Source organism: Delphinus delphis, chromosome 14 (assembly GCF_949987515.2).
Source record: "Delphinus delphis chromosome 14, mDelDel1.2, whole genome shotgun sequence".
Taxonomy (NCBI): Eukaryota; Metazoa; Chordata; class Mammalia; order Artiodactyla; family Delphinidae; genus Delphinus; species Delphinus delphis.
The window spans coordinates 7,586,313-7,611,711 of record NC_082696.1 but is presented as its reverse complement, the minus strand read 5'-3'; the positions used below and the strand labels follow the sequence as shown (position 1 = coordinate 7,611,711).

The 25,399-nt window shown below is 44.9% G+C and overlaps 1 protein-coding gene across 5 annotated transcripts in view; it reads left to right on the top strand.

Annotated features, from left to right (window-relative positions):
• The window catches only part of SLC22A3 (solute carrier family 22 member 3), an 88,237-nt gene that overhangs the window by 19,995 nt on the left and 42,843 nt on the right, over nt 1–25,399 (top strand). For all 5 annotated transcript variants that reach the window (XM_060029682.1, XM_060029681.1, XM_060029683.1 and 2 more), the window contains exons 2-4: nt 20,252–20,355; nt 22,715–22,869; nt 24,545–24,713. In XM_060029682.1, the coding sequence (XP_059885665.1) occupies nt 20,252–20,355; nt 22,715–22,869; nt 24,545–24,713 (428 nt within the window). The remainder of the gene's footprint in view (nt 1–20,251; nt 20,356–22,714; nt 22,870–24,544; nt 24,714–25,399) is intronic.

Here is a 25,399-nt window from a genome sequence, read left to right as displayed (position 1 = left end):
GTTTCATCGGACCTCCCTTTTAATAGCGAGCGTCTGTTTAAATGTCTTAGTTATATTTTGCCTTATCCAGTTCATATTGTTTTCTATTAGTGATTTTTTTTTTTTACTGAGTGACAAGATACATGTACTTGATCCATGAACCATTAATTTATGTGTCTGTCTGAGATTATGTACTCTTGGGGGCCATTTTGATTACCGTATTTATTTTCGATCATAAAAACATAGTAGTTAGGTATGTTCCAGGCGCTTTGAATATATTATCATCAGCATCAAAAGAGCCTATGAGGGAAGTGTTATTTTCCCATTTTCCAAAGGATGGAATCTCTGAGGCTGGGAACACCTGTGTGATGTGCCCAAGACAGGACAGTGTGAGAGTTGGCTTTGTCCTGAGGCCAAGCTCACCCCACACCAGTGTCCTGTCCCTGCCATCTGCCTCCAGAGCAGTGGCTCTCAAAGTGTCGAGTCACCAGGAGGCCTTGTGAAAACAGCTTGCTGGACCCCACCCCAGTGCTTCTGAATCAACAGGTCTGGGGTCGGGCCTGAGAATGTGCATTTCCAGGTCCCCCCGTTGCTGCTGATGCTGGGGGTGCCGGGGTCCCACTGCGAGGAGCCCCTGGTCCAGAAGGAGGTTTGCTTTCGCTACTGACTTTTCCATTGTGATGATGATTGGCTTACCTCGCACAGGGCCGTCCTTAAGTCAAGTTCCCGTGAAGTCTGGTTCTTCGCAGAAACTCAGTTCCTTGCTCCTTGGCGGCGTTTCTTTCACAGCCGTGTTTCCCCTTCCGGTCCAGCTTGCGCAGCTCTAAATGGGTCTTAGGAAAACAACATCTTGGTCACGTAACTTTCTATTCAGAGAGCAAGCAAGACTCTTGTCTATGAAACCGTTCAGGTGCCTCGATCCGGCGTCGATCTCACGTCCCTGCCTGATGTTCGGATGGCATCGAACCTTCCTCTGCCGCACGGAGGCTCCGGTGCCGCGGTCCTCCGCCCACCAGTCCCCCGGAAAGCCACGGCCATCACCGGGGATGCCCAGCCCTGCCTTCGAGAGGCGGTGGCTACGGAGTGGCTGGTGTGTGCCAGGTGGGTCGTAGGCACTGGGTCGCCAGGTGAGCGAGGTGCGCAGGCCCCGCCCCAAGCCTCCGCAGGCCCCTGCGTACCCCCGCCCTGGACCCCAACTCCTCTCCAGCCCCGTCCCGCTTAGATTCCGGGTCCCGTTCTGCAGCCGGGGCTGCGGAGCGCCGTGCGGGACCCTCACCCCGCGGCTCGGGGCCCCGTGCCCCCCGGCCGCGGGACCTCAGCGCCGCCTGGCCTTCCTGCCGGGTCCTCAGCCTCTCTCACTCTCGTTCTCCACGAACTGCCCCTTGCCCCTTGCCCCTCACTCTCAGCAAAGCCCCTCCCTTTACCTTTCCCGACAACCGAAGACCCGGGATGAGAGGCTTCTTCCGTGCCCTGCCGCCAAAACAAGAAAGGCACCCGTACCCGTTCCCAGCCTTTCCTCCTGACGACACATCACGCTGGAAGTCACAGCATCCCTTCCCACAGACGGTGTGTGTCTCCCCCTGTGCTGGGTCCTGCCCGCTTCTCAGGCCAATGCTACCTCCCCGCGCCCCGCCCTGTCCCCTCCACGAGCATCTTTGCCCGCCTTGCAACGCGCTCCAGTGTGTCTGGTCTACACAGCCCCTCCCCGATGTCTGTTGTCTGCCCACAGCTGAGGACCCGTATTTCGCCTTCAGAAGCACGTTTCTTCGAAGGGTTATCTTGTCTCATGGCCTCCCCGTTCTCACCTTTCACTCTCCCCTCGGCCGGTGCGGTCCCCTCCCACCCCGCCATGGTCTCTGGAGACCCCAGGCTGCTGCCCACTGGCCCTCGCTCCTGTTCTGGTGTGGAACCCCAGGGTGCCACCTGTGCTCCAGGGAGGAGCGTGATTCGTACTCCCTAGTGACCCTGCTGCCAGAGTCACCAGTTCACATTTCACTGTTCTGCTCATTTTGTGCGTCCCAATGCGTCTCCCGTTTCACTTGTGCAGCCCTGTCCAATGTGTGCTGAAGCCAAGCACATTTAAACAGATGGGCGCTGCTGGGCGTTCCCCCGTCTGCTGGTTCCTGCTCACTTCCAGGAACCCTGGATCCCAAATCTGGAGATGCTCTGCAGAAAATACTCTATTTAGTAAAATGTTGAAGTAACTTAGCTTAACTGTCACGTATTTCATTAGCTCCACTGTTGCCATGGTTACCCAGTGCCTACGTGGAAAGCGGGCGCTTTTAGATTTTCATCGTGATGACTTCATTTTGCCTTTGTTCTTTACTTTTGCAGTGACACTCCATCTGTAAACAACACAATCTCCAAAGCATGACAGAGTGTATTGATAAACTACCCCTGAATGCCTGTGTTTACTTGTTAAACCTTCCCAGTCAGGTCAGAATCCATTAATGTTTCAAAAAATCATGTAAATAATGCTGCTCTAGCATGCAAACATATTGCAGAGTATTAGGAAAATTTTAAACTCATTTGTAAGTACACACCTACGACTACTGTGATAAAGCAAATATTGCAATAAAGCGAGTCACACAATTTCTTTGGTTCCCCAGTGCGTATAAAAGTTATGTTTACACTACACCGTAGTTTATTAAGTGTGTGATAGCATTATGTCTAAAAAAACCTAAAATGCACATACCTTACTTAAAAAATTATGCTGTTGGAAAAATGGCGCCGATAGATTTGCTTGATGCAGGGTGGCCACAAACCTTCAATCTGTAAAAAAACACAATATCTGCAAAGTGCAATAAGACGAGGTGTGCCTGTAATGGAAAACAGTATCAGAATTTACTACCGTGTAGACCCATTATCAGAGCGAGTCCTGTGATGTGCTTGTGATGTTCATCGACTACTTTACGATATTCTCATCTCCATCGTTGAATCCTTAAATGGACAAAGTAAAATACAATAGCTTTCCATGTAAGTCTCTTGGAATGCTTTCTATCTTTTTTCTTTTTTTTTGGCCACGCCCGCATGACTTTCAGGATCTTAGTTCCCCGACCAGGTATTGAACCTGGGCCACGGCAGTGAAAGCCCGGAATCCTAACCACTAGGCCACCAGGGAACTCCCTGTCTCTTCTTTTTAACACAAGCACTTAGAGATTTACTGGAAATTTCAACAATGCTGTTTTATGGTAGAAACACAAATGTATTTCATGTAAATGTTTCAATTAAAAAATATAAAATTTTTCAAAGAAAAACATAACAGATATCCACACACTCATCACCCAAGATGAACAAATGTTAGCATTTTGTCATAGTTACTTTTGATTTTTTTCTAAAAAGAAAGGAACCATTGCAGATGAAGTTGAAATTCCACTTCCTATTGCTGTAGAAGAAATTACACCAAAACTTAGTGACTTAAAACCACCACTTTTTTTTTTTTTATTGAAGTACAGTTGATTTACAGTGTTGTTCCGATCTCTGCTGTACAGCAAAGTGACTCGGTTTTACACCGATTCCGTGGGGCAGGGGTTCAGAGCACGCACAGCAGGGAATGCTCGTCTCTGCTCCATGATGTGTGGCCTTGGGTAGGAAGGCTCAGGCTTTCTAGTCCTATATCTGGGCAACCATGTGAATGTCCCCTTGTAACCCTATCTTTCTAAAAACGAATCACAGAAAGCAGTGGAGATGCAGCGTCAGAACCAGGTGTTGTCAGTGCTCTTACATTATTATTATTTTATTTATTTTTTCTATAATAGTGTTTTTATTTTATTTTTACTTGTTGACAGTTTGCTTTATTTATTTGTGGCTGTGTTGGGTCTTCATTTCTGTGCGAGGGCTTTCTCTAGTTGTGGCAAGCGGGGGCCACTCTCCATCGCGGTGCGCGGGCCTCTCACTATTGCGGCCTCTCTTGTTGCGGAGCACAGGCTCCAGATGCGCAGGCTCAGTAGTTGTGGCTCACGGGCCTAGTTGCTCTGCAGCATGGGGGATCCTCCCAGACCAGGGCTCAAACCCGTGTCCCCTGCATTGGCAGGCAGATACTCAACCACTGCGCCACCAGGGAAGCCCATCTTACATTATTATTTATCAAGCTAGGTTAGAAGGAAGCTGGTATTAATTAATCAAAGCATGTACATTTGACTTAGTTATACTATACTCTCTAATACGTTCTAATCATTAGTAGTAAGTACTCACATCTTACTTCATGTCACATTTTACAGTGTTTAAAATACACTCGCATTTATTCCCTCATTTGAAGCTTCATGAAAATAAAACCTGATAAGAATCTTAAGTTCATATTTTGTATGAATCAAATAGAATACTTAATAATAAAATGCTTTAGAAACCGTATAGAGCTATCAACATGCCCATTGCTATTAAGACTCATGGTCCAGTTTTTCTGTGATCTAGTTTCGTACTGCAATCCTGCCCCATGCGTAATCCTGTATCTCGTTGGTGACCCTGTTCCCTTGGCTTCCACCTCATCTCTGTGTGTCAAAACACAACCAGATCTTCACGGCCCGGCTCCAACACTGCCTCCTCCAAAAGCCTTTCCTGGCATGTACTTCCCAGCTGGACTGCATCTCTCTCTGCTTTGTGCTTGCGTAGCATTCTGTGTTTCTCTTGTGAGATTTCAACACATTCCACCTTGTATTCTGTTTCACATACTGCATCACCGGTGCTCAGCTGGGAGCTTCGAGCAAACCGGAGCCTAGCCCTGCTCCCTTCTCACTGCACGACAACATGCCTGGCACCGGGAGCCTCCTGGACAAGTGTTTTCACTGTGCTTAGCTGCTTTTGCTGCTCTCAGACTGGGCAGAGTACAAGATCCAGACGTGCCTTCAGTGTGGCCATATCTGTCAGGACAGAGGACTCTCCCCTGGCTTACCCAAAGTCACCCAAAGCCCCCCAGTTTAGCGAGAGGACGCCAGCCTCTGACAGGGGCGTTTCCCGGGACTTACACCATCCCGGGACCGTGGGGCTCGTCGGTGAGGGCTGCAGTATCCAGTTTGGAGCAGATGTGGATCGAGAAGGGACACAAGAAAGAGAAAAAGACTTGGCAGCGGCAAGGCCGTTCAGGCCTTTTCTAGGATGGGTGCCTACCTCTGGTTTAAGAATTAAGTAATGAAAATAAATGAATGTCTGTCTCGTGTCCAGCTTCACTTGTAAGCACTGCAGTGACAGTGGCTGGAGCATCTCTGCCTCCCAGGGACACCGGGAGGGACAGACCAAGTGGGTGCACGTTATTTTCTGAGTGGCTCGCTTTGGAAGTCTGGCACCTAACGCTTCCCCAGGTGGGTTGGTGGACAGCACTGTGAGAAAGACCACGTGGTCACCTTACACCTTGGTGGCAGCGTCTCTCTCCAGAAACTTATCAGACCAGACCTGGACCTTTGATGTGGCTTGAAGCGGGGTCTCACAAACAGCCAGGTCCACATGAGTGCAGCCAGTCGGCACCACCGCCCTTCGGAAATGCCCTGTCATTTCGACCTAAGCAGTGCAGTCTTAGCAATGATCTGTTTTCCTGCCGTTCAGCCTACTCTGGGCCAATAAAAAGACATAAACAGTCAAGGTGACACTCTACTCTAGAACCTTCCTTCCTTTGCAAAACAAACATAATTTTAGGACCAAGATGCATACATACCTCTTGTACTCAAGAGCTTGTACTCCCCCCACCCTGCCCCTGCCAAGCAATTGGTTCTAAGAGCAATATAAAACTGCTAGAGTAATGCTTGAAGAGAAAGCAAAAGTATGGTGTGATACCAACATCTTTTTAATGTTAGACCAGTAGCAGAAAATTTTACTGCAAGCATGAGGCAATATTCAGTTGGCAAAAATATGATGGAAGTAGTAGCTCACCTACTGAAAAGAGAGCGCTTAATGAAGTCTAAGTAATTATTAAACATTTGTTTAAAGAAAAATGCCAAGGGTTTAAAAAAAAACTCAGAACAAGAGAGTTTTGGATATTTGCTGCAGTATATACATCTATCCAAGTAAAAGTAGTTAAAGAATGATCACTTGCACCTGCTTAAATGAAGAACGTATATTCCAGCAACTTTTTTTTTTTCTTTTTTTTTTGCGGTACGCGGGCCTCTCACTGTTGTGGCCTCTCCCGTTGCGGAGCACAGGCTCCGGACGCGCAGGCTCAGCGGCCATGGCTCACGGGCCCAGCTGCTCCACGGAATGTGGGATCTTCCCGGACTGGGGCACGAGCCCGTGTCCCCTGCATCGGCAGGCAGACTCTCAACCACTGTGCCACCAGGGAAGCCCCCGGCAACTTTTAAAAACTGCATTTCTTGGTATGAGGCTGCAAGGGTGGCAGGTCGGGGCATATGGGGTGTCACAGGGGGTGGACTCAGGAGTTAGACGTTTCAGGTCAGCCTTCTCCCCACCTGCTGACGAGCATGTAACCTCCAACTGCTTTCCTCATCTTCCTAATCTCAGTTTCCTCATCTGTAAAATGAGGGTAATAATCATGTCTACCTCACAGGGTTGCTGGGAGGATTAAATGAGATGGTGTATACGACGAATTGAAAGCTTGACTCTAGGGTACTCAGTAAATATTAGGGGTCAGTAAAAATGAGTTTCAGCCACTAGATTCCAGATGTGAAGCCTGCCAGAGTACCTATGATGAGACATCATCTCTATATTTATTCACCTGGACACCTGGATGTGTGGACTCAAATGGCCAGGCTGCTGAGCTGCTGTATTGCTGTGTCCCTATATTTATTCACCTGAACACCTGGATGTGTGGACTCAAATGGCCAGGCTGCTGAGCTGCTGTATTGCTGTGTCTCTATATTTATTCACCTGAACACCTGGATGTGTGAACTCAAATGGTCAGGCTGCTGAGCTGCTGTATTGCTGTGTCCATTATCTCTATATTTATTCACCTGAACACCTGGATGTCTGGACTCAAATGGCCAGGCTGCTGAGCTGCTGTATTGCTGTGTCCTGCTTATTTGGTTAATGCATGTTCAAGGCACTACCCGCCCTGACATCTGCTTTAAGGAGCCTTAAAACAGGGTCTTCATGAAGTCCATCTACATTTTTTTTTGTTTGTTTCAATAGCTCCAAGTAATCATAAGGAAAAACAACTTGTTTTTAAAATGTAGTAAGAAGCAAAGATTTTCAGTGTGGGACCTTGAACAACTAATGGTAATGTGGTCTTGGGTCCCATGAGGAACTAGAGTGGCAATCCTGGATGATACGTTAATTGTGCCCTGGAACTAACAGCGTCAGAGTGCATCTCAGTCCTGGGAAAGGAGCTGAGATGCCTTTCAAGCCTTCCTTCTAACACCCCCAACACCTGGACAAGGGCAGTTCCGGGCATCTTAAGGACTTTGGGAAATACACTGTTTTTTTTGTGTGTGTGTGTGTGTGTGCGCTAGAAATAGTGTTCAGAGTAATATAGATTACAAAGTTTGTTCTGTGCTTTGGGTCAAATATTATCATTATAAACTCAGTAGTCACAATGGGGAAACACTTGCAAAGCAGTGTTCTCCAGGTGGAGTTTAGTCAATAATCCCATTGTCCCAGACTTCCTTGAAGTGCTCTAACCAAAAATCCTGGCCCAGACTCTGCTGAGATTGTTTTCTCAAGCCTCTTTCCCTGATTCTAAACAATTGGAAATGTTATGAATATAATTCTATTGTCAAATCCCACTTATTCCGGCTCTCAAATACAAACCACCGAAAGAACAAAAAATAAACAAAGTGAACACAAGACACAAACGGAGGAAGAGGCCATCTACAGAGGCTCCTGAGAAAGCTTAGTTTGGGCACAAAGACTTAAATTTTACTGAAGTATAATTGATTTACAAAGTGGTGTTAATTTCTACTGTACACAAAGTGATTCAGTTATACATATATATATTCTTCTCCATTATGGTTTATCACAGGATACTGAATATAGTTCCCTGTGCTCTACAGTAGGACCTTGTTGTTTATCTATCCTTTATATAATAGTTTACATCTGCTGACCCTGAACTCCCAGTCCTTCCCTCCACTACCCCCCTCCCCCTTGGCAACCACAAGTCTGTTCTCTATATCTGTGAGCATGTTTTTGTTTCATAGATATGTTCGTTTGTGTCGTATTTTAGATTCCACATCTAAGAGATATCATGTGGTATTTGTCTTTCTCTGTCTGATTTACTTCACTTAGTATGATAATCTCTAGGTCCATCCATGTTGCTGCAAATGGTGTTATTTCATTCTTTTTTTATGGCTGAGTAATATCCCATTGTATATATACACCACATCCTCTTTACCCATTTGATGGACATTTAGGTTGTCTCCATGTCTTGGCTATTGTGAATAGTGCTGCTATGAACATTGGGGTACATGTATCTTTTCAAATTATAGTTTTGTCTTGATATATGCCCAGGAGTGGAATTGCAGGATCATATGGAAACTCTATTTTTAGTTTTTTGAGGAAGCTCCATACTGTTCTCCATAGTGGCTGCACCAATTTACATTCCCACCAACAGTGTAGGAGGGTTCCCTTTTCAGCACTCCCTCTCCAGCATTTGTTATTTGTAGACTCTTTAATGATGGCCATTCTGACCTGTGTGAGGTGGTACCTCATTGTAGTGTTGGTTTGCATTTCTCTAATAATTACTGATACTGAGCATCTTTTCATGTGCCTATTGGCCATCTGTATGTATTCTTTGGAGAAATGTCTATTTAGATCTTCTGCCCATTTTTCAATTGAGTTGTTTGCTTTTATGTTATTGAATTGTAGGAACTGAGTGCACATTTTGGAAATTAATCCCTTGTCAGTCACATCATTTGCAAATATTTTCTCCCAGTCCATAGGATGTCTTTTCATTTTGTTTATGGTTTCCTTTGCTGTGCAAAAGCTTTTAAGTTTGGTTAGGTCCCATTTGTTTATTTTTGCTTTTATTTCTATTGCCTTGGGAGACTGACCTAAGAAAAACATTGGTGTGATTTATGTCAGAGAATGTTTTGCCTATGTTCTCTTCTAGGAGTTCTATGGTGTCTTGTCTTATATTCAAGTCTTTAAGCCATTTTGAGTTTATTTTTGTGTATGGTGTGAAGGGTGTGTTCTAGCTTCATTGATTTACATGCGGCTCTCCAACTTTCCCAACACCACTTGCTGAAGAGACTGTTTTTCTCCATTGAATATTCTCTGGCACAGAGAATTTTTTTTTCTTTTTTTTTGCGGTACGTGGGCCTCTGACTGTTGTGGCCTCTCCCATTGCGGAGCACAGGCTCCGGACGCGCAGGCTCGGCGGCCATGGATCACGGGCCTAGCCGCTCCCGCAGCATGTGGGATCTTCCCGGACCGGGGCACGAACCCGTGTCCCCTGCATCGGCAGGCGGGAAGCCCCCTGATGGCTTTTAGAGAAGGGTCTTTAAAGGCAAGGTGAGGGAGAGGGTTGCAGGGTGCATGATCAGCTCATGAACGTTCTTCCAATTGGTTGGTGGTGAGGTAACGGTGGTATTTCTGGAATCATCATCATCAGCCTTCTGTTTCCAACTGGTCTACGTGCTGGTCGTCAGTATATAGTTAACTTCTTCCACCTGGTGGAGGCTTTAGTATCTGCAAAACAACTCAAGGATATGGCTCAGGATATTATCTGTAGCCCTTGAGGAGGAACTGTAGCCCTTGATTTTGTTTTATGGCCAAACTATTATTATTTTGTCTCGCTTGACTGCCTTCCTTTGTTTCCTCATTTTCTCACTTCCCTGATTAAATTTTTCTTTTTCTTTTTTTTTTTTTTTTTGCGGTACGCGGGCCTCTCACTGTTGTGGTCTCTCCCGTTGCGGAGCACAGGTTCCGGACACACAGGCTCAGCGGCCATGGCTCACGGGCTCAGCCGCTCCACGGCATGTGGGATCTTCCCGGACCGGGGCACGAACCCGCGTCCCCTGCATTGGCAGGCGGACTCTCAACCACTGCGCCACCAGGGAAGCCCTGTAACCTGATTTTTAAATCTACTAAAGTGTAGGTCTCTTTCCATATCAATAAATATAGACCAATGCCTGACTTAACCGCCCCAGAGAAAGCTGAATCCCAAGCTAGGGGCAGGAGGGTGTGCGATGGGACACGGGCAGGGACAGAGGGAGGAAGCTCAGGTGCCTGTGGTGCTGAGTACAGAGGAAACACATCTTTCATCTCCAGGCCCCCTACTCACACTCAGGGGTCTCTGAAGCGAGGGTGGGTATGGGGATTGAAGTGCAGGTATTTACAATGCAGTGGGACCTCTCCTGCCGGTCACTGGGCTCAAATCTTCCTTCCACTCACAGAATTTCTCTCTGCACCTTATCATAACTTCTCCTCCCCCCTTATGGGTTCCCATTTATGGAAAAACCAGCGTTAGCACCTTGGACTGCTCTGTGCTTCTCTTCTTTTCTCTCAGGTATCTCCTCTGCCTTTTTTCTCAGGTTCCTGGAAAACTTCTTCAAACGGATGTTCGAAGTCACTAACTCGCTCGTCCCCAGCGTTCCTCAGTGCTACTCACTGCCTCCGTTTGTTTGTAATTTCAGCAGTTACGCTTTTAATCTCCAGCAATTCCTTTTTGCAGATTGCTCCTTTTCCCCCGACGAACCACTCTTACTTTATCAATGTGATGGCCCCTGGCGTCTCACCGAAACTCTGAATTAGGGTTCTTAGTGATCCTGTTTCTTGCAGCCACTTATCACCGAGAACCATTTGCTCCGAACATTCAGATGGTTCTCGGTTGACTTTCGGAGCCTTGCCCCAGCCTGGGCGCTTTCCTCTGCTTGTGTCTGCAGATGGGCACGTGGCCGACTCGGAGCCTGGTGAGGAGTACGCGGTGTCTGTTCAGTTCTGCCGCTTCCCACTGACTGTGATTCTTCTCTGGTTTGCATGGGATCAAGAGGAGGCCTCCCTGGGCTCAGAGAGTTCTAGCAGCTTCTCCTCGTGGGGGGTTGACATGGCTGCACAAGACAGCTGGGCAAGGAAGGAACCGCCTCTGCTTCCAGCCATTCAGCAGCTGACCCTGGAGTATCTGTCCCGCAGACCCCCTCTAGACATGCGTGCAACTCAGGCCCAGCCCTCCCAGCAGATCGCCGGCAGCCCACACCGCAGGCTCCTGCACCAGCTGGATGCCCAGAACCCTCCCACTTCCTCAAGGCTTGGCTCCAGCCCAGGAGCTGTGAGTGAGGGGCATAGAGAGGGGAGGGGACAAGGGTTGAGTGTCTTTGCTCAGCTCCCCGACAGGCTTGCTTCCCTTAGCCAGGTTCTGTGGCAGCAGGTGGTGCCCACCTGGCTGGACTCAGACCCCCTTTGCTTTCTGCTGAAACTCCCGAAGCTTTAGGTCTCTGGGCAGGACATGTCTCTAGTTTCTGTGTGTGGTTTGCAATTTTTAGGATTGTATTGGTTGGGCCCTTTTAGCTGGAAATTGGGAGAGAGAGGAATTCATAAATATATGGATCTCTGTGGCCCTTGGCAGTTGGAAGCCAATGTGGATTTCTTAAGTCTTATTGCCTGAGCAGGTCGTGGTTTCCTCAGCTTTGAACCCAACCCCTTTAGATAGACACGGCCCACCCATGACCAACTGTGCCGTTCGGTGGTACACACAGCCCCACCCGCGTCGTGAGAGTCTCCAGCATACAAGGCAGCTGCTGCACCGTCACGTGGGGCAGAGCAGCCCTGCAGGGCATCCGTCTCAGTTACCATGTTGGTTTCACCTCCCGGTGCCTTCCTCTTTGTCCAGCCCCTTTATCTCACTGTCTATTTTCTAATCCCTCTTTGCTTTGTTTCTGAAGCCTCTGCTTTCCCCTCCACCTGGGTGGGCTGGGCTGTGGAAAAAGGAAAAGAGAGAAGAGAATGCAGGCGGAAGAAGGCTCAGGCGCAATGGGGCGTTGTGGCTTTATTCTTAACTGCATTCTTCAAGTGAAATCCTTTACGTTTAGGGTATCTCTTTAAGTCGTTTTACTTATTCTAACAAAATCTTATGAAGTGGTCCTATATCTTTTTTTCCAGCTTATATTCCCTAGAAAACAGACCTAGAAACAAAACTTAGGTGTTCAGTCTCTACCAGGAGGAGAACCTGCAGGTGGGGAGGGGGATAGGGGGAGTGAGGTGGGGTCCACAGCAGTGCCCAATTTGAAAAATTACTAATGTAAGTAACATGTTAGATTCTGTGGTTCTCAGACTCGAGCATGCAGCAGAATCCCCTGGAGGATTTGTTCAAACACGGGTTTCTGGGTCCCACCCCAGAGTTTCTGATTCAGTGGGTTGCAGCTGGATCCCAAGAACCTGCATTTCTCACAAGTTCCCGGATGATGCTGTGCTGCTGGCCCGCGCGTTTGAGAACCACTGTGTTAAGTCATTTAATATTATGAACAGAATGATTTACCAAACTCCTATGTATTTCTAAATCTCTACTTTTTTTCTAGTAAAACATTTTCTAGTAAAATGCTCATAGAGATGCATTTCATTATGAGCTTAATCCCCCATTTAGTTGTTTCTCTACATTGTCCTTCTGCATTTAGCCATTTTTCCCTTTGAGGACTGTAAACCTCCTTATTCATTATTCTTATTTTCTTAGAAATCAGCTTTATCAGAAAATGTGGGTATGTTGTTTTGAGATATAGCTTAAGAAATCAATAGCAATTAATCTGCAACCAGAATAAATATCATTAAAATAAAGATGTTACCTGCTTGCAGTTATTTACAAAAGACCAAAGGTAAAAAGAGAGAATAACAGCAAAGCCCACTATGTCTTAATAGTAAAGATATGGGACCTGCATTAGAAAACACAAAAATCCAGCAAGGTGTCAGCAAGGCCTGCTCCCTCCGAAGGCTCTAGGGGAGAATCCGCTCCATACCTCTCTGGTAACTTCCAGGGTTGACTGCTGTTATGGGCGAAGATATAACCCCCCCAAATTCATATGCACCTCAGAACGTGATTGTCTTTGGAGATAGAGTCTTTTTTTTTTTTTAATCCTTCAATGGCTTCCCTAAGCCTTATTTTTTTTAATTTAATTTTTATTTTATTTATTTATTTATTTTTGCGGTACGCGTGCCTCTCACTGTTGTGGCCTCTCCCGTTGTGGAGCACAGGCTCCGGACACGCAGGCTCAGCGGCCATGGCTCGCGGGCCCAGCCGCTCCGCGGCATGTGGGTTCTTCCCAGACCGGCGCACGAACCCATGTCCCCTGCATCGGCAGGCGGACTCTCAACCACTGCGCCACCAGGGAAGCCCCTAATTTTTATTTTATATTGGAGTATAGTTGACTTACAATGTTGTGTTATTTTCAGGTGTACAGCAAAGTGATTCAGTTATACATATATCCACTCTTTTTCAGATTCTTTAAAGGGGAAATTAAGTTGGAGTGAGGTTGTTCAGGTGGGCCCTAATCCAAGTGGCTAATGACCTTGTTAGAAGGAGATTAGGACATAGATACACACAGAGGAAGACCAGGTAAAGACAGAGGGAGAAGACAGCTGTCTTCAAGCTAAGGAGAGAGGCCTCAGAAGAAACCAACTCTGTTGACACCTTGATCTCAGACTTCGAGCCTCCAGAACTGTGAGGAAATAAATTTCTGTTGCTTAAGCCACACTGCATCATGGCAACCCTAGCAAGCAAACACACAGGCCACCCTTGGTGGTCCTTAGCTTGTAGATGCATCATTCCAATCTCTGCCTATGTCTTCCCATGGTGACCCCCCCAGGTGTGTGTCTGTGCCTCTGCTTCCTCTTCTTATAAGGACACCAGTCATTGGATTAGGGCCCACCCTGATCCAGTGTGACCTCATCTTAACTAATTATATCTGCAAAAACGCTACTTCCGAATAAGATCATCTTCTGAGGTTCCAGATAGACATAAATTGGGGGAGGGGTGGGGAGAACACTATTCAACCCAGTACAATGTGCAAAAATTAACTACCCGCCAGCAGGCATGTAAATCACTGATAAGCTCCATACGAGTGGTTTTCAAACTCACCTTCTTGTTAGACTAGATTCTGATTTAATTGGTCTGGAGCGGAGCTTAGGCTTGTTTTCACTTACTCCAAGTCATTTTAATGAGCAGTCAGTGTTGAAAACCACATTTTAAAACCACTCATTGGGACTTCCCTGGTGGTGCAGTGGTTGAGAATCCGCCTGCCAATGCAGGGGACATGGGTTGGATCCTTGGTCTGGGAAGATCCCACATGCGGTGGAGCAACTAAGCCTGTGTGCCACAACTGCTGAGCCTGCACCCTAGAGCCTGCGAGCCACAACTACTGAGCCCGCGTACCTAGAGCCCATGCTCTGCAACAAGAGAAGCCACCGCAATGAGAAGCCCACGCACTGCAGCAAAGAGTAGTCCCCGCTCGCCACAACTAGAGAAAGCCCGTGCGCAGCAACGAAGACCCAATGCAGCCAAAAATAAATAATACATTTATTAAAAAAATAATAAAACCATTCATTATGCTATTTATTATCATCAACATTAGATCAGTAATCATAATGCAATTGGGAACGTTTATTAGGTATTTAATATCTCGGGCATTGGGCTAAGTACTTTACATATATTACCTGAGTGACAGCATCAGTCCAGTTCTTACCCCCATTTTATAGATAGGGACACAGAGGGTTAAAGACACTAAGAAAATCACCAAGGGACACAAAGCTAGGAGTGTTAGATCGACACCTGGGCTGACTCCAGAGCCGCGGTTCCTCTCTGCCCTTAGATCTGTCCAGATTCAGAGCCTGTCATCTTCCTCTCATCTTCACATAGTCTCAGTTATTTAGAGAAATCGTAAACATTTTCAGATGAGTAATTGCTTGTCTTCACTACAAAGAAATAAAACAGCTTGAATGTTGATTTGAGGGTGAGTCACGAAGGTCTTCAGTTAATAAATGATGAGGCATTATTTGTATTATCCACCTTGGAGAGCAGCTGATATGACAGGTGATGCTCTATAAACCTTGCATCACACAGTGGTGCCTCTTTATGCCTGTGAAATCACCTGTTCTAAGTGATTGTTGCAGACTCTTGGGTTTCCTGTCTCGTCTCTGAGTCTTGCTATCATCTCCTTGGAATCTCGTTCTGTCCCGGGACCAGGGCTTCTGCTCTGGACCTCTCCATTTGCAACCTTCCAGACTCTTCCTCTAGCTTTTAGAACTTCCTCCTCCCTGTTGTGAGCTCTCTCGATGCCTCTGGTGCCCTGAATAAGAAACTCTGTCCCTGCGGGACCTGCGCCCCCTTCCCCGCTGGGGGCACAGACACAGGTGCTTCTTCAGCTTCAAACCTGAGCCTGGCACCTCCACTGCTGCAGGCAGATCTGAACCTCATTGGCCCGCACGCTTCTGTCCTTGAGCGTTGGCTGCCCATCGCCCTGCTCAGTACCCTTCTTTTCCCTTTTTTTCCCGTCTAAATGCAACTCCTTGTTGAAGGATCTGTTTATGTCCCACCTTCTTCACGAATGTGACGGCTCTGGGTCCCAGCAGTCCTTTCTTTCCCTGAGGCCCTCACGCATTTATAGTCAATCCCATTCCATTCAGATCTCAATTCCTCTGCATTTGCTGCCCATGAATTGATCCTGGCTCTCTAAGCCGTATAATAAGCTCCTCACAGAGGCAGAAGCAAAGCCTGCTCATCACTGGTACTGCTCCCAGCCTCGTCTGCATGATGCCAGGCCCACCATTGGAAGCTGTAAATACCTGATGGTTAGTTTTCATACCTGCAGCTCATCATGATGCTTCATACAGATCAGAAAAGCATTAACTTTTTGGTATTAAGATACCCAGCTAATGCTATCGGATCATGTTAAAGAAATTTTCATTGAAACTAGAATTAATAATGACATCCTTCCCCCTCATGGAGACCCAACCCAAATGATTTTCTTTATGATTACACTATTTTTAACCATTATTAGGCTCTGTGGTGGCGGCTTGTTGATTAGAAATGGAATCCATCCATGGGGGTCAACGTGTGATTGTCTGGCCAGTGCTAAGTGTAGCCAGAGGCACCCGACACCCAGTGGTCAAACCGAAGGCACACTGGAGTCAAATACTGTGATGTTCCTCTAAACTTAGAATCTCTCACGTGAGAATTTGTTCAAGAAGGCTAAACGAGACATCTATGGAAAAGCCAGCTGCCGGTCATCAGGGGTCATTCCCTGTGGTTTCAGGAGCGGGCAAGCCCCCCTCCTGAGGTCCTAAGTCTCTTGCATCCCTGCATTATTTTTACCTTATTTCCTACCTTTGGCCTTTGTATTTGGAAGATATTCTGTTACTCTGGTTCTAAGGATAATTTAGAAATCAAAACTTGAGCATAGATCTGATGATGACCTGCTCCAGCATTTTATCACGACAACCCAAGTTAACATAATGTCTATTTGGATTTTAATGACTAGGAAAAGCTAAAAAAATCACTTGGTTGGAAGCTCTTCGAAAGTATCTAATTAGGCTAGAGTTGTGCTTTCTGCAGAATGAAGCAATGTGATCCCTTCCAGCATTCCATGAACAGTTGTTTGAATCTTTTATCAGATTGGCTTTCTGCTCATGCGAAGGGGAGTAATTCTCTTTGTGTAAAAATGACTTGAAATTTAAATAAAAGTGACTTTAAAAGAAAATTAACAGGATGGGTACACCTGGATTTATGAGCATTTTATGAGCATTTAAAAATAACTTGTACACTTAGGAAATATGTACACTTAGGAAAAAAAAAGGAGATGCTTCCCTTGTTCTTGGAAGATTGCCTTAGGACAGACGTAAATGCTTGTGTCTTTGATTCAAACTTAGTTAAATTTGACAAGAGATGGGTTTTAGGTCTCCCTGGTAACTATAAACAGCTTTTAGTACTTTATTTCAGGAAAAAGTCTTCAGCCTATGACGTTCATTGGCTTTGGTACATGCCAACCTCTCTCTAGACACAAAAACATATCTCAGACCCAGAGCTGTTTTGGCAGCAGACAGCGAGCTCAGAGCCGATTAGGAAGCACCAGCCCCAGGAGGCAGGGGTCTGACTCCTGACTGTACGTGCAAGAGTCAGAACCAAGCCCTTCCATCCTTGTGACTGCAGTGTCTGTTCCCTACTGGGAACCTAAATGTGTGTGTGTGTGCATTTCTTTTAAAGGTATGTAATTTGTTTATATTAATTTCTTTTGTGCTTTTGAAAGATGGCAGGCTCCCAGTCATAAAAAGAGAAACTAGGCTAGGTATTTCAAGTGGGAAGGGATTGAATAAAAGGATTTGGGTTTGAGCTGTTTTGGAAAGGCTAGAAAAGCAAGGAAGGACAGCTCCTGCAGAACCCCTGCCCTGCTCCACAGCATTTGCCCCTTTGTAGCCGGGGAGTGGTTAAAAGCACTGACTGTTGTCACTGCTACAGTTGGAGCCAGTGCTGCTGCCACAGCCAGAAGCAGAATCCCCACTACCTGCCTTCTGATCTTGCACCAGCGCCCCCTACTGGCAGAACCTAAACAGAACGCCTGCTGGCAAGGATTCTGAGAATTGTAGTTTGCACTCCTCCAGCATCTGAGATGCAAAACAAAGTATAGAGGACTGACAATATGTGGTCTGGATGGTATCATAGTGCTTTAGAAACTAAGTTATCATAGCCCTTTAACCACTTAAACATTTATTTTATTTTACTTTATTCTATTTATTTATTTATTTGCGGTACGCGGGCCTCTCACTGTTGTGGCCTCTCCCGTTGCGGAGCACAGGCTCTGGACGCACAGGCTCAGCGGCCATGACTCACGGGCCCAGCCGCTCCGCAGCATGTGGGATCTTCCCGGACCAGGGCACGAACCCGTGTCCCCTGCATCGGCAGGTGGACTCTCAACCACTGCGCCACCAGGGAAGCCCTAAACATTTATTTTAAATTAATTTTGTTGTGATACAAAATACAAAAAAATCCTTTTTGACAATTTCTTTTATGGGAGAGTGAAAAAGATCACTTTTTTAAAAATAAATTTATTTCTTTTTTATTTCTTTATTTTTGGCTGCATTGTGCCTTTGTTGCTGCGCACGGGCTTTCTCTAGTTGCGGAGAGTGGGGGCTACTCCTTGTTGCGGTGCGCGAGCTTCTCATTGCGGTGGCTTCTCTTGTGGCGGAGCACGGCCCCTAGGCGTGTGGGCTTCAGTAGTTGTGGCTTGCGGGCTCTAGAGCACAGGCTCAGGAGTTGTGGCGCACGGGCTTAGTTGCTCCACGGCATGTGGGATCTTCCCGGGCCAGGGATCGAACCCGTGTTCCCCGCATTGGCAGGCAGATTCTTAACTGCTGTGCCACCAGGGAAATCCAAGATCACTGGTTTTATATTAGAGAATATCTTTGTGTTTAAAGAGTATTTCGGGGTATTTTAATTCACGCAATTCAAAAGCAGCTAAGTATGTTCATAAAAGGATAGCTCTTGCTGGGCCTTGCTGTGTCATCTATGAAAAGCATTCCTCTATCTTTAGTTAACCAAGTTATCTGAAGCTCAGCTGGAGGATTTGAGAGGTTATATTTGACACTGGCTGACATTTTTCTGTGTCAAAATACTTTCTCTGGCGGTTAAATCACCTGTTTGACCTCTGAGATTTTATATACTTTAGTTGCATCCTTTATATGTTTAATTCTAATGGGAAATTATTTCAGATAAAATAATCATCTGCAAGCTTACTTAAAATGAAATTATTCTGCTTTGGAAAACCAGTACCTACATTGACAATAAATCTCTTTTAAGTTACTCCTACTATGCATATATGTGTATATTCTTACTTCTTTAATCTCCATAAATCTTTTCAGTAAGTCTGTGAAGTGAGCCAGCTACTACTGACCCCAGTTTTTTTTTCCAGCTGTGTTAGTCGACAGGTCATTAGCTGTAGAATCAAGACAAGTCAGGTTCTATAAATAAATATTATTACAGTTTGCTTCTGAATCTGTATCTATAAGACCCCTCACAACTCCTATTCCAACAGCATTCATTTTCTCATCGTGCCACAGTCTAGAGCAGCGGTCTTCACACTGAGGCAAGCATACCATTTGGAGGTGTGCAGAGAAAATCACAAGGTAGAGGGCCTGGCTACTTTGAAGGGAATCAGTTTTCAGAGCCTCAACGCACATATGTCCAAAATGGATCTGTCTGAGGATATGTACATGATGAGGATACAGGTCTTTTCCTAACGTCCTTCTCCCCCTTCGTGGAAGGACTCCTACCTCTCTTCCATCTTCCTGCGATGTATTGACCTGGGGTTTTAAAACCTGTGGGGAACCAAACAGTGGGACAGTTTGGAATATTGGTAAGAAAGTAACCAAGAAAGAAAGTAAATGACCCTAATGATTTGATTAAACAACTTTTTGTAAGTCTGGTGGTTTCCATTTCTTTCCTGACAGCAAGACTGTAGGAGTCTTAAATGGCATGTTGGTTAATAGAAAAGTTAAAAATAATTTTGATGATAGATTATTCTGTAAATCTTGGCACTGAGAAGGAAGCAAAAGAATTGAGTAACAATACTGTAACAAAACTCTCTCCATTCCCATTAATTTATTTATACAGACAAGTTTTCTTGGCACATAAATTTATAAAAATGAAAAACAGGAATAGAATTGATGTTGAGCCCTAACTCATTCTAGTAATAAAAAATCTTCAACCACAGATTACATGAACTAAGTGGAAAACCCCGGACTTTTTTTAACATTCTTCTAGAAAAGGGGCAGTGCATTTCTAACAAAATTTTACTCCTGAGTAATAATTCTTTTTCAAGATTCATCATATGTTATGTTTTTGTCAATTGTGTTCTAAAAGTAACTGTTGTAACCCAATCAGAAAGGATTCTAATAGTTAGAAACATTGTCACAGAAAAAAATGTTAATTAAACGTCAATTTATGTACATAATTTATTACATGCAGAAGTATTTATTTGCCTGTCCATTAACATAATACACATTAACACAAAACACATTTTCTACAAAAAATATTAGGATATATGTATGTGGAAATGAAAATAAGAATTCAAAGAGAAAACAGATTAGCGTCAAATTTTAGGCTGTTGAAGAACTTGTTTTCACCGGATGGTGGTAGGCGTCACGTGGCTATAGTACTCTATCAGATACAGTTGAAAGAACGATTGAAAAATGTCAGCCTTTGTCGTGTACTGAAAGTTACATCCATGGCAGATAGTGAAACTGATAAAGAAGACGTTTATATATCACTGTAAAAATATCTGCGATACACTTAAAATTTTTGTTTAAGGAGCATATGAGCAAAAATGTTTAAGGATCACTGGTCTGGACAGATGATCGGGTGTCTTGAGGGTAAGCATTGCCACACGTCTCTGTCTCCCATGTGTTTTCTTTGTTTTCCCAGTTTGACCTCGTGTGTGGCAATGCGTGGATGCTGGACCTCACACAAGCCATCCTAAACCTGGGCTTCCTGGCCGGGGCATTCACCTTGGGCTATGCAGCAGACAGGTAGGCATGGGTGTGGCAGCCAGTTTACATCTAGAAAATGATGTGTACCTATGGAGAGGAAGATGTTTCATGTTAACTATTAGAAAACTATTCTTGCTAATTTTGGAAAAAAATCTGAATTCCTCCACTTGGGACATTCATACCTGTGGGGCTGCGCTAATTCCTTCCTTCGTAAGCTTCGTCTCCTCACCCCTTGAACTGTACAAAAGGTTGGGGCTGCTCCCCTTGGGTGTGAATGCATCTGAGAGGAAACACAGAGCCGCAAGGCCGTGACTTCATGGCGGGGCCCACGGCTGGCTGGCTGGATGCCGTGGAGGTGATTCCATGGGCTTCGGTAACTCGCTGATCGCGGCTTGACTCGCTGATCGCGGTTTGATGAATTTAGTTATGAGGTCGCCCCCTTACAAATCTGTTTCATTTAATTAAAACAAATTTTTGTATTTATTCTACAAATTAAAAACTCTGCAAAAAAAAAAGTTTTCCAAAAACCATGAAAAGAATTTGATCCATAAATACACAAATACACCAGTTAGTGGCAGAGACAAAGTGAGTGTATACATTCAAGACAGTCGTGCTCGCTCTTCAGAGATCCCCGTTTCAGACATTATTGATGTAGGCTGTTGTACTCCTGTTTAACTGTTCCTTTATGCCAGTTCTCGGTATGAACAGACTTGCAGTGATTTAACAGTTCTCCCTGTCCCCCATGTCTGGCTCACTGTTGCTCCCAGCACTCCAGCCCAGCATCAGTGGGTCAGCGTGACCCTGCTCGCAGTGGGCAGGGCTGGGAGTGTCTCTTGCAGAGCTGAGAACGGCAGTTAATTGGAGAATTCAAGACAAAATGCCCCCAATCCTGTAGGCAGTTGGTGGTCTGCACTTGACCAGACCAGGACTTCAAAATGGGTAGCACCTTTGGTTCCTGTCCCTTCCTCTGTCGTCTTTTTCTTGTGTTGTCCCCCAGCCCTCCTCGGCATGTGACGTCCTCCTTAATCCTCTGTGTCTGGTGCTCTCTCCTTGTCTTTTATCTGTGTCTTTCCTACTGTTTCTCCTTACAGCCTTTTCAATTCATTTTTCCTTCCTTAATCTTCCGCACACAACCCTCTCTTTCCTAACTGGCTGCCGTTTGGAATTGAGTTACAGATTTTCAATATGTATTTCTTTCATTTTGTTGTTACTCTTCCTAATTTAAGCATTAGGTTTTGCTTCTTCGGCATGTTTCTCTTTCACAGCCAATCAACGTATCTTCAAACTAAAGTAACTTGACTAAAGGAGGGGGCTTTTCCTACCTGTGTTCCAGGAGGGGCTGAGCATCTGTCCTCAGATGTGACCCGGTACTTTGGGGAGGAAGACAGAGCTGTGAATAATGCTGCCTCACCTCGGGGCTGACCATCTTTCAGCTCCTTCAATCTCTTATGTTCTTGAAGGAAAGGACAAGAAGCAATTTAGTAGGTCCTATATCTGTGAGAGGAGAGTGGGAAGGGCAGAGAGTGAATTTTAAAACCTAGGTAAACCGAGACTACATGTGTCTCTGGAGACTCTGAAGCAAGATGCTGTGTGAATTTGATGGAAATTTCTATGGGAAAATGTCTTTGAATCAAATCTCTCAAAGGTCGTTGATGACAGGGCTTCACCAGCCAATAATCTGGCTCAGCTATACTGAACCACTTAGCATCAGACTCTCAGAATATTGCCCGCGGTGACCTGTGTCTTTTGCCTAAGCGCTTTAATAATGGCTACGTAAATGGTGAAAGTAAAACACAAAACTTAAGAACAAATCACATTTATTGTGAACTTGATAGTTTGTAAAGAGCTTTCACATTAGCATCTCAGTTTGGTCTCTACAACCTCACTGTAGAAAAGATAAAGGAAAAAAAACCACAAGCAAACAAACAAAACCTGCATCTTGAATTGTTTAAGGAATTCACCCAAAGTTGCATGACTTGAGCCAGAAGGCCAGGCCTCCTGGCTGTCATGACCATTTTGACTTCTTTCTGTCCCTTTCTTCTCGGACCCCACCCACAGAAATGCTAGGAAGTGTCCAAGCTGTGCCACTGGAGTGACTGTATGGGAAAAAAACGTTGTAATGGAGAGGATCATCTCTTTGGAAACTGCAATCCCAAAGGAAGCATTCCATGCTTTAAATTTTGTAATGTCATTTCAGAGGCATATGTTTTCATTTGCCCTGGCTTTGCTTTAAAACAAAGAGTAACATTTTCAGCGATCCTTGACATGGTAATAGTGAACCTATAAAGGACACAAATTCTGTACTTAAACCTACTTTAACAACACTTGCAGTGAGAGTCTTCTCATTGTGTTGAAGAAAACGTTTAAGGTAATCTCATCCTTTCTCTTCCTCCAAAAGGTACGGCCGAATAGTCATTTACTTAATATCCTGTTTCGGTGTTGGCATTGCTGGTGTTGTGGTGGCATTTGCACCCAATTTCCCTGTGTTTGTGGTCTTCCGCTTCCTACAAGGCGTGTTTGGAAAGGGAACGTGGATGACTTGCTACGTGATTGGTAAGAGCTGGCTACGCCTCCTTGTCTGTTTGAGAACCAGGGTTAGGTGGGTGAGAAGTCCCGCTGGTCAGCCTTCCTCCAGCAAGTATGGCGAGGCTTCACTGCTGCCACGTTATTTCTGCAAATGGGAGGATGCAGGGGCAAGATGCTGACTCTTTAGAAATTAAAGTTCCATCTTGTTTTGGGAACCAAGTATGGACTCTCACCAAATACTGGGATGAACCACTTTCTGGCACGGCCATACGGTTATCACATGGTTTCTTGCTTTGTTTTCTTAGAGACTAATCTTTAGAAAAACTTCAGTAGTTCCTTGAAACTTTTTTTTTTTTTTGGCTGTGCCATGTGGATTGTGGGATCTTAGTTCCCTGACCAGGAATTGAATCCAGGCGTTCAGCAGTGAAAGCACAGAGTCCTAACCACTGGACCACCAGGGAATTCCCCCTTGAAACATTTTTAAAGCATTTTCCATGTATTTCTGTGATACAGTTTGAGATAACATTGCTGTGCTCTCAAATATTATTTCTTTAATTCTATTCCTTCCGCACAAGTGGAGAACTTTCTGCCGTGCAGGAGATATGGCCCGAAAAGGAGAAGTTCATTTGTAACCCTTTGCTATCTTCCATACCTAGAAAGTTGGACGTCTGAGTGTGAGGAAAGAAAAACTTCTCTTTGCTCCTATTACTGGGGAAGGTCCTGGCTGCTACCTTTCCAGTAGTGTCTTGGGTGGGCACCCACTCAAAGTCGTGGTGGATTTGTGACCAGGGAAATACGAAGCCTCCTCTTTGATTATCACCCCAGATCTGTGGGCTTCCACTCACTTCTGTTACTGCTGGACAGCCCCTCTTTGGGGTGCCCACTTTGGGGACCCTTTGAAGATCTTTTTGTGGGTGAGGAAGGAGAGAGAGAGCTGGGGGGACTGACGGTTGATGGGTGGGGCAGAAGGGATAACTTTGGACTATGAAGCGTTTTTAAGGAGACCCCAGTCTAGGTGAGTTTTCCTGGTTGTGATCTTAGGGCAGCAATAAGGTAACATACGCCAGGATGATCAGAATGGAATTAGGGACAGATAGAAACAGATCAGCAGGAGGGGAGGGGAGGAAAGGATGCCAACAGTAAAATTCCTCATGTGATTTTCAAAGAAATATCACACAAATGAAAGGTCCAACACTGTGGAGAGAATTATCACTTGATAGAAACTCTCTTGTGATAGTGAAAAATTTATCTGTAGAATCTAATGTCCATGATGAATCACCTAAAGAGACTGTAATATGCAAATCTTTAAAGACTGTGATAAAATCTAGCCACTTTATTGTATTTATGTTTTGATCATTACAATTACTTTTCAAAATAGTCATCGTCTAAGCTTTCCTAAAACCAACACATATATTCTTTGAATACCCGGAAGGGTGCTGGGCTGGGTGCGTAGGAGGATGGCATATGCTTGTTGATAACGCAGAGAAGAGGGGGAGAGGAAGGGACCTGAGCTGTCTGGGAAGCACATCCCCATCAGGGCAGTGCCTAAGGAAGCTTCGGGACCTTTGAGAGTCCTGTATAGTATTCTAGCGCCGCTGATGGATGGACGTCACAGGTGTAACGTCTGTTTGTTTGTTTGTTTGTCCGTTTGTTTTGGAGCTGGTCTTGAGCTTCCCTAACCTCTCTGTTTGTTTTCCTTCAGTGACAGAAATAGTAGGTTCAAAACAAAGGAGGATTGTGGGAATAGTGATTCAAATGTTCTTCACCCTTGGAATCATCATTCTCCCTGGAATCGCCTACTTCATCCCCAATTGGCAAGGAATCCAGCTAGCCATCACGCTGCCCAACTTTCTCTTCCTCCTTTATTACTGGTAATGTGGTTTTGGTCATTATCAAATCTATTCTTATTCCACAGAAATGTAGAATCTATGCTTCCAAACCAACATGAAAACGAAGGCAAGATTTTCTAACATCTCCAGAATGGCTGTGGGCTTTGCGAATTTCTAGAGATTATTTATTGGTTTTTGACTAATAGTTATTATTAAATTAATAAAATTGAAAAACACCTTTAAAATAGAGTATGAATTATGTTTTATTATTTTGTAATCTTTTTATGAAAACTACAAGGCAACAGACCATATCTGCCAGTATTTCAACACGCAGTTTAAATGCAGTGAACAAGATTTGCTTGTCTGTATGTTTTATTAAGCAAACTAATGTGACTCAGGAATTCTCAGGGGAATAAGAAAATGTTAAGAGCATCAGAAAATTAAGTTATCAGAAAGCTACCGGTGTATGCATTTGACTCCTGTTAGAATGAACATATTTTAATCATCCTCTAATCTAATTTTAATAGATGAGCAAACCAGTTTATGTAAATTGGGTTCTTAACCTTTTCCTAAATGTTCATTAAATCCCAGTGTTTTTCATCTTTGTAGTTGAGGACTGTATATTCTAAGACAGCCTTCTTGCAAGAGCAATGTAATATTGATTCCTTTTATCATGAGCAATAATTCAATTATCAAGTGAGCATTTTTTCCCGTCCGTTATAAACTTA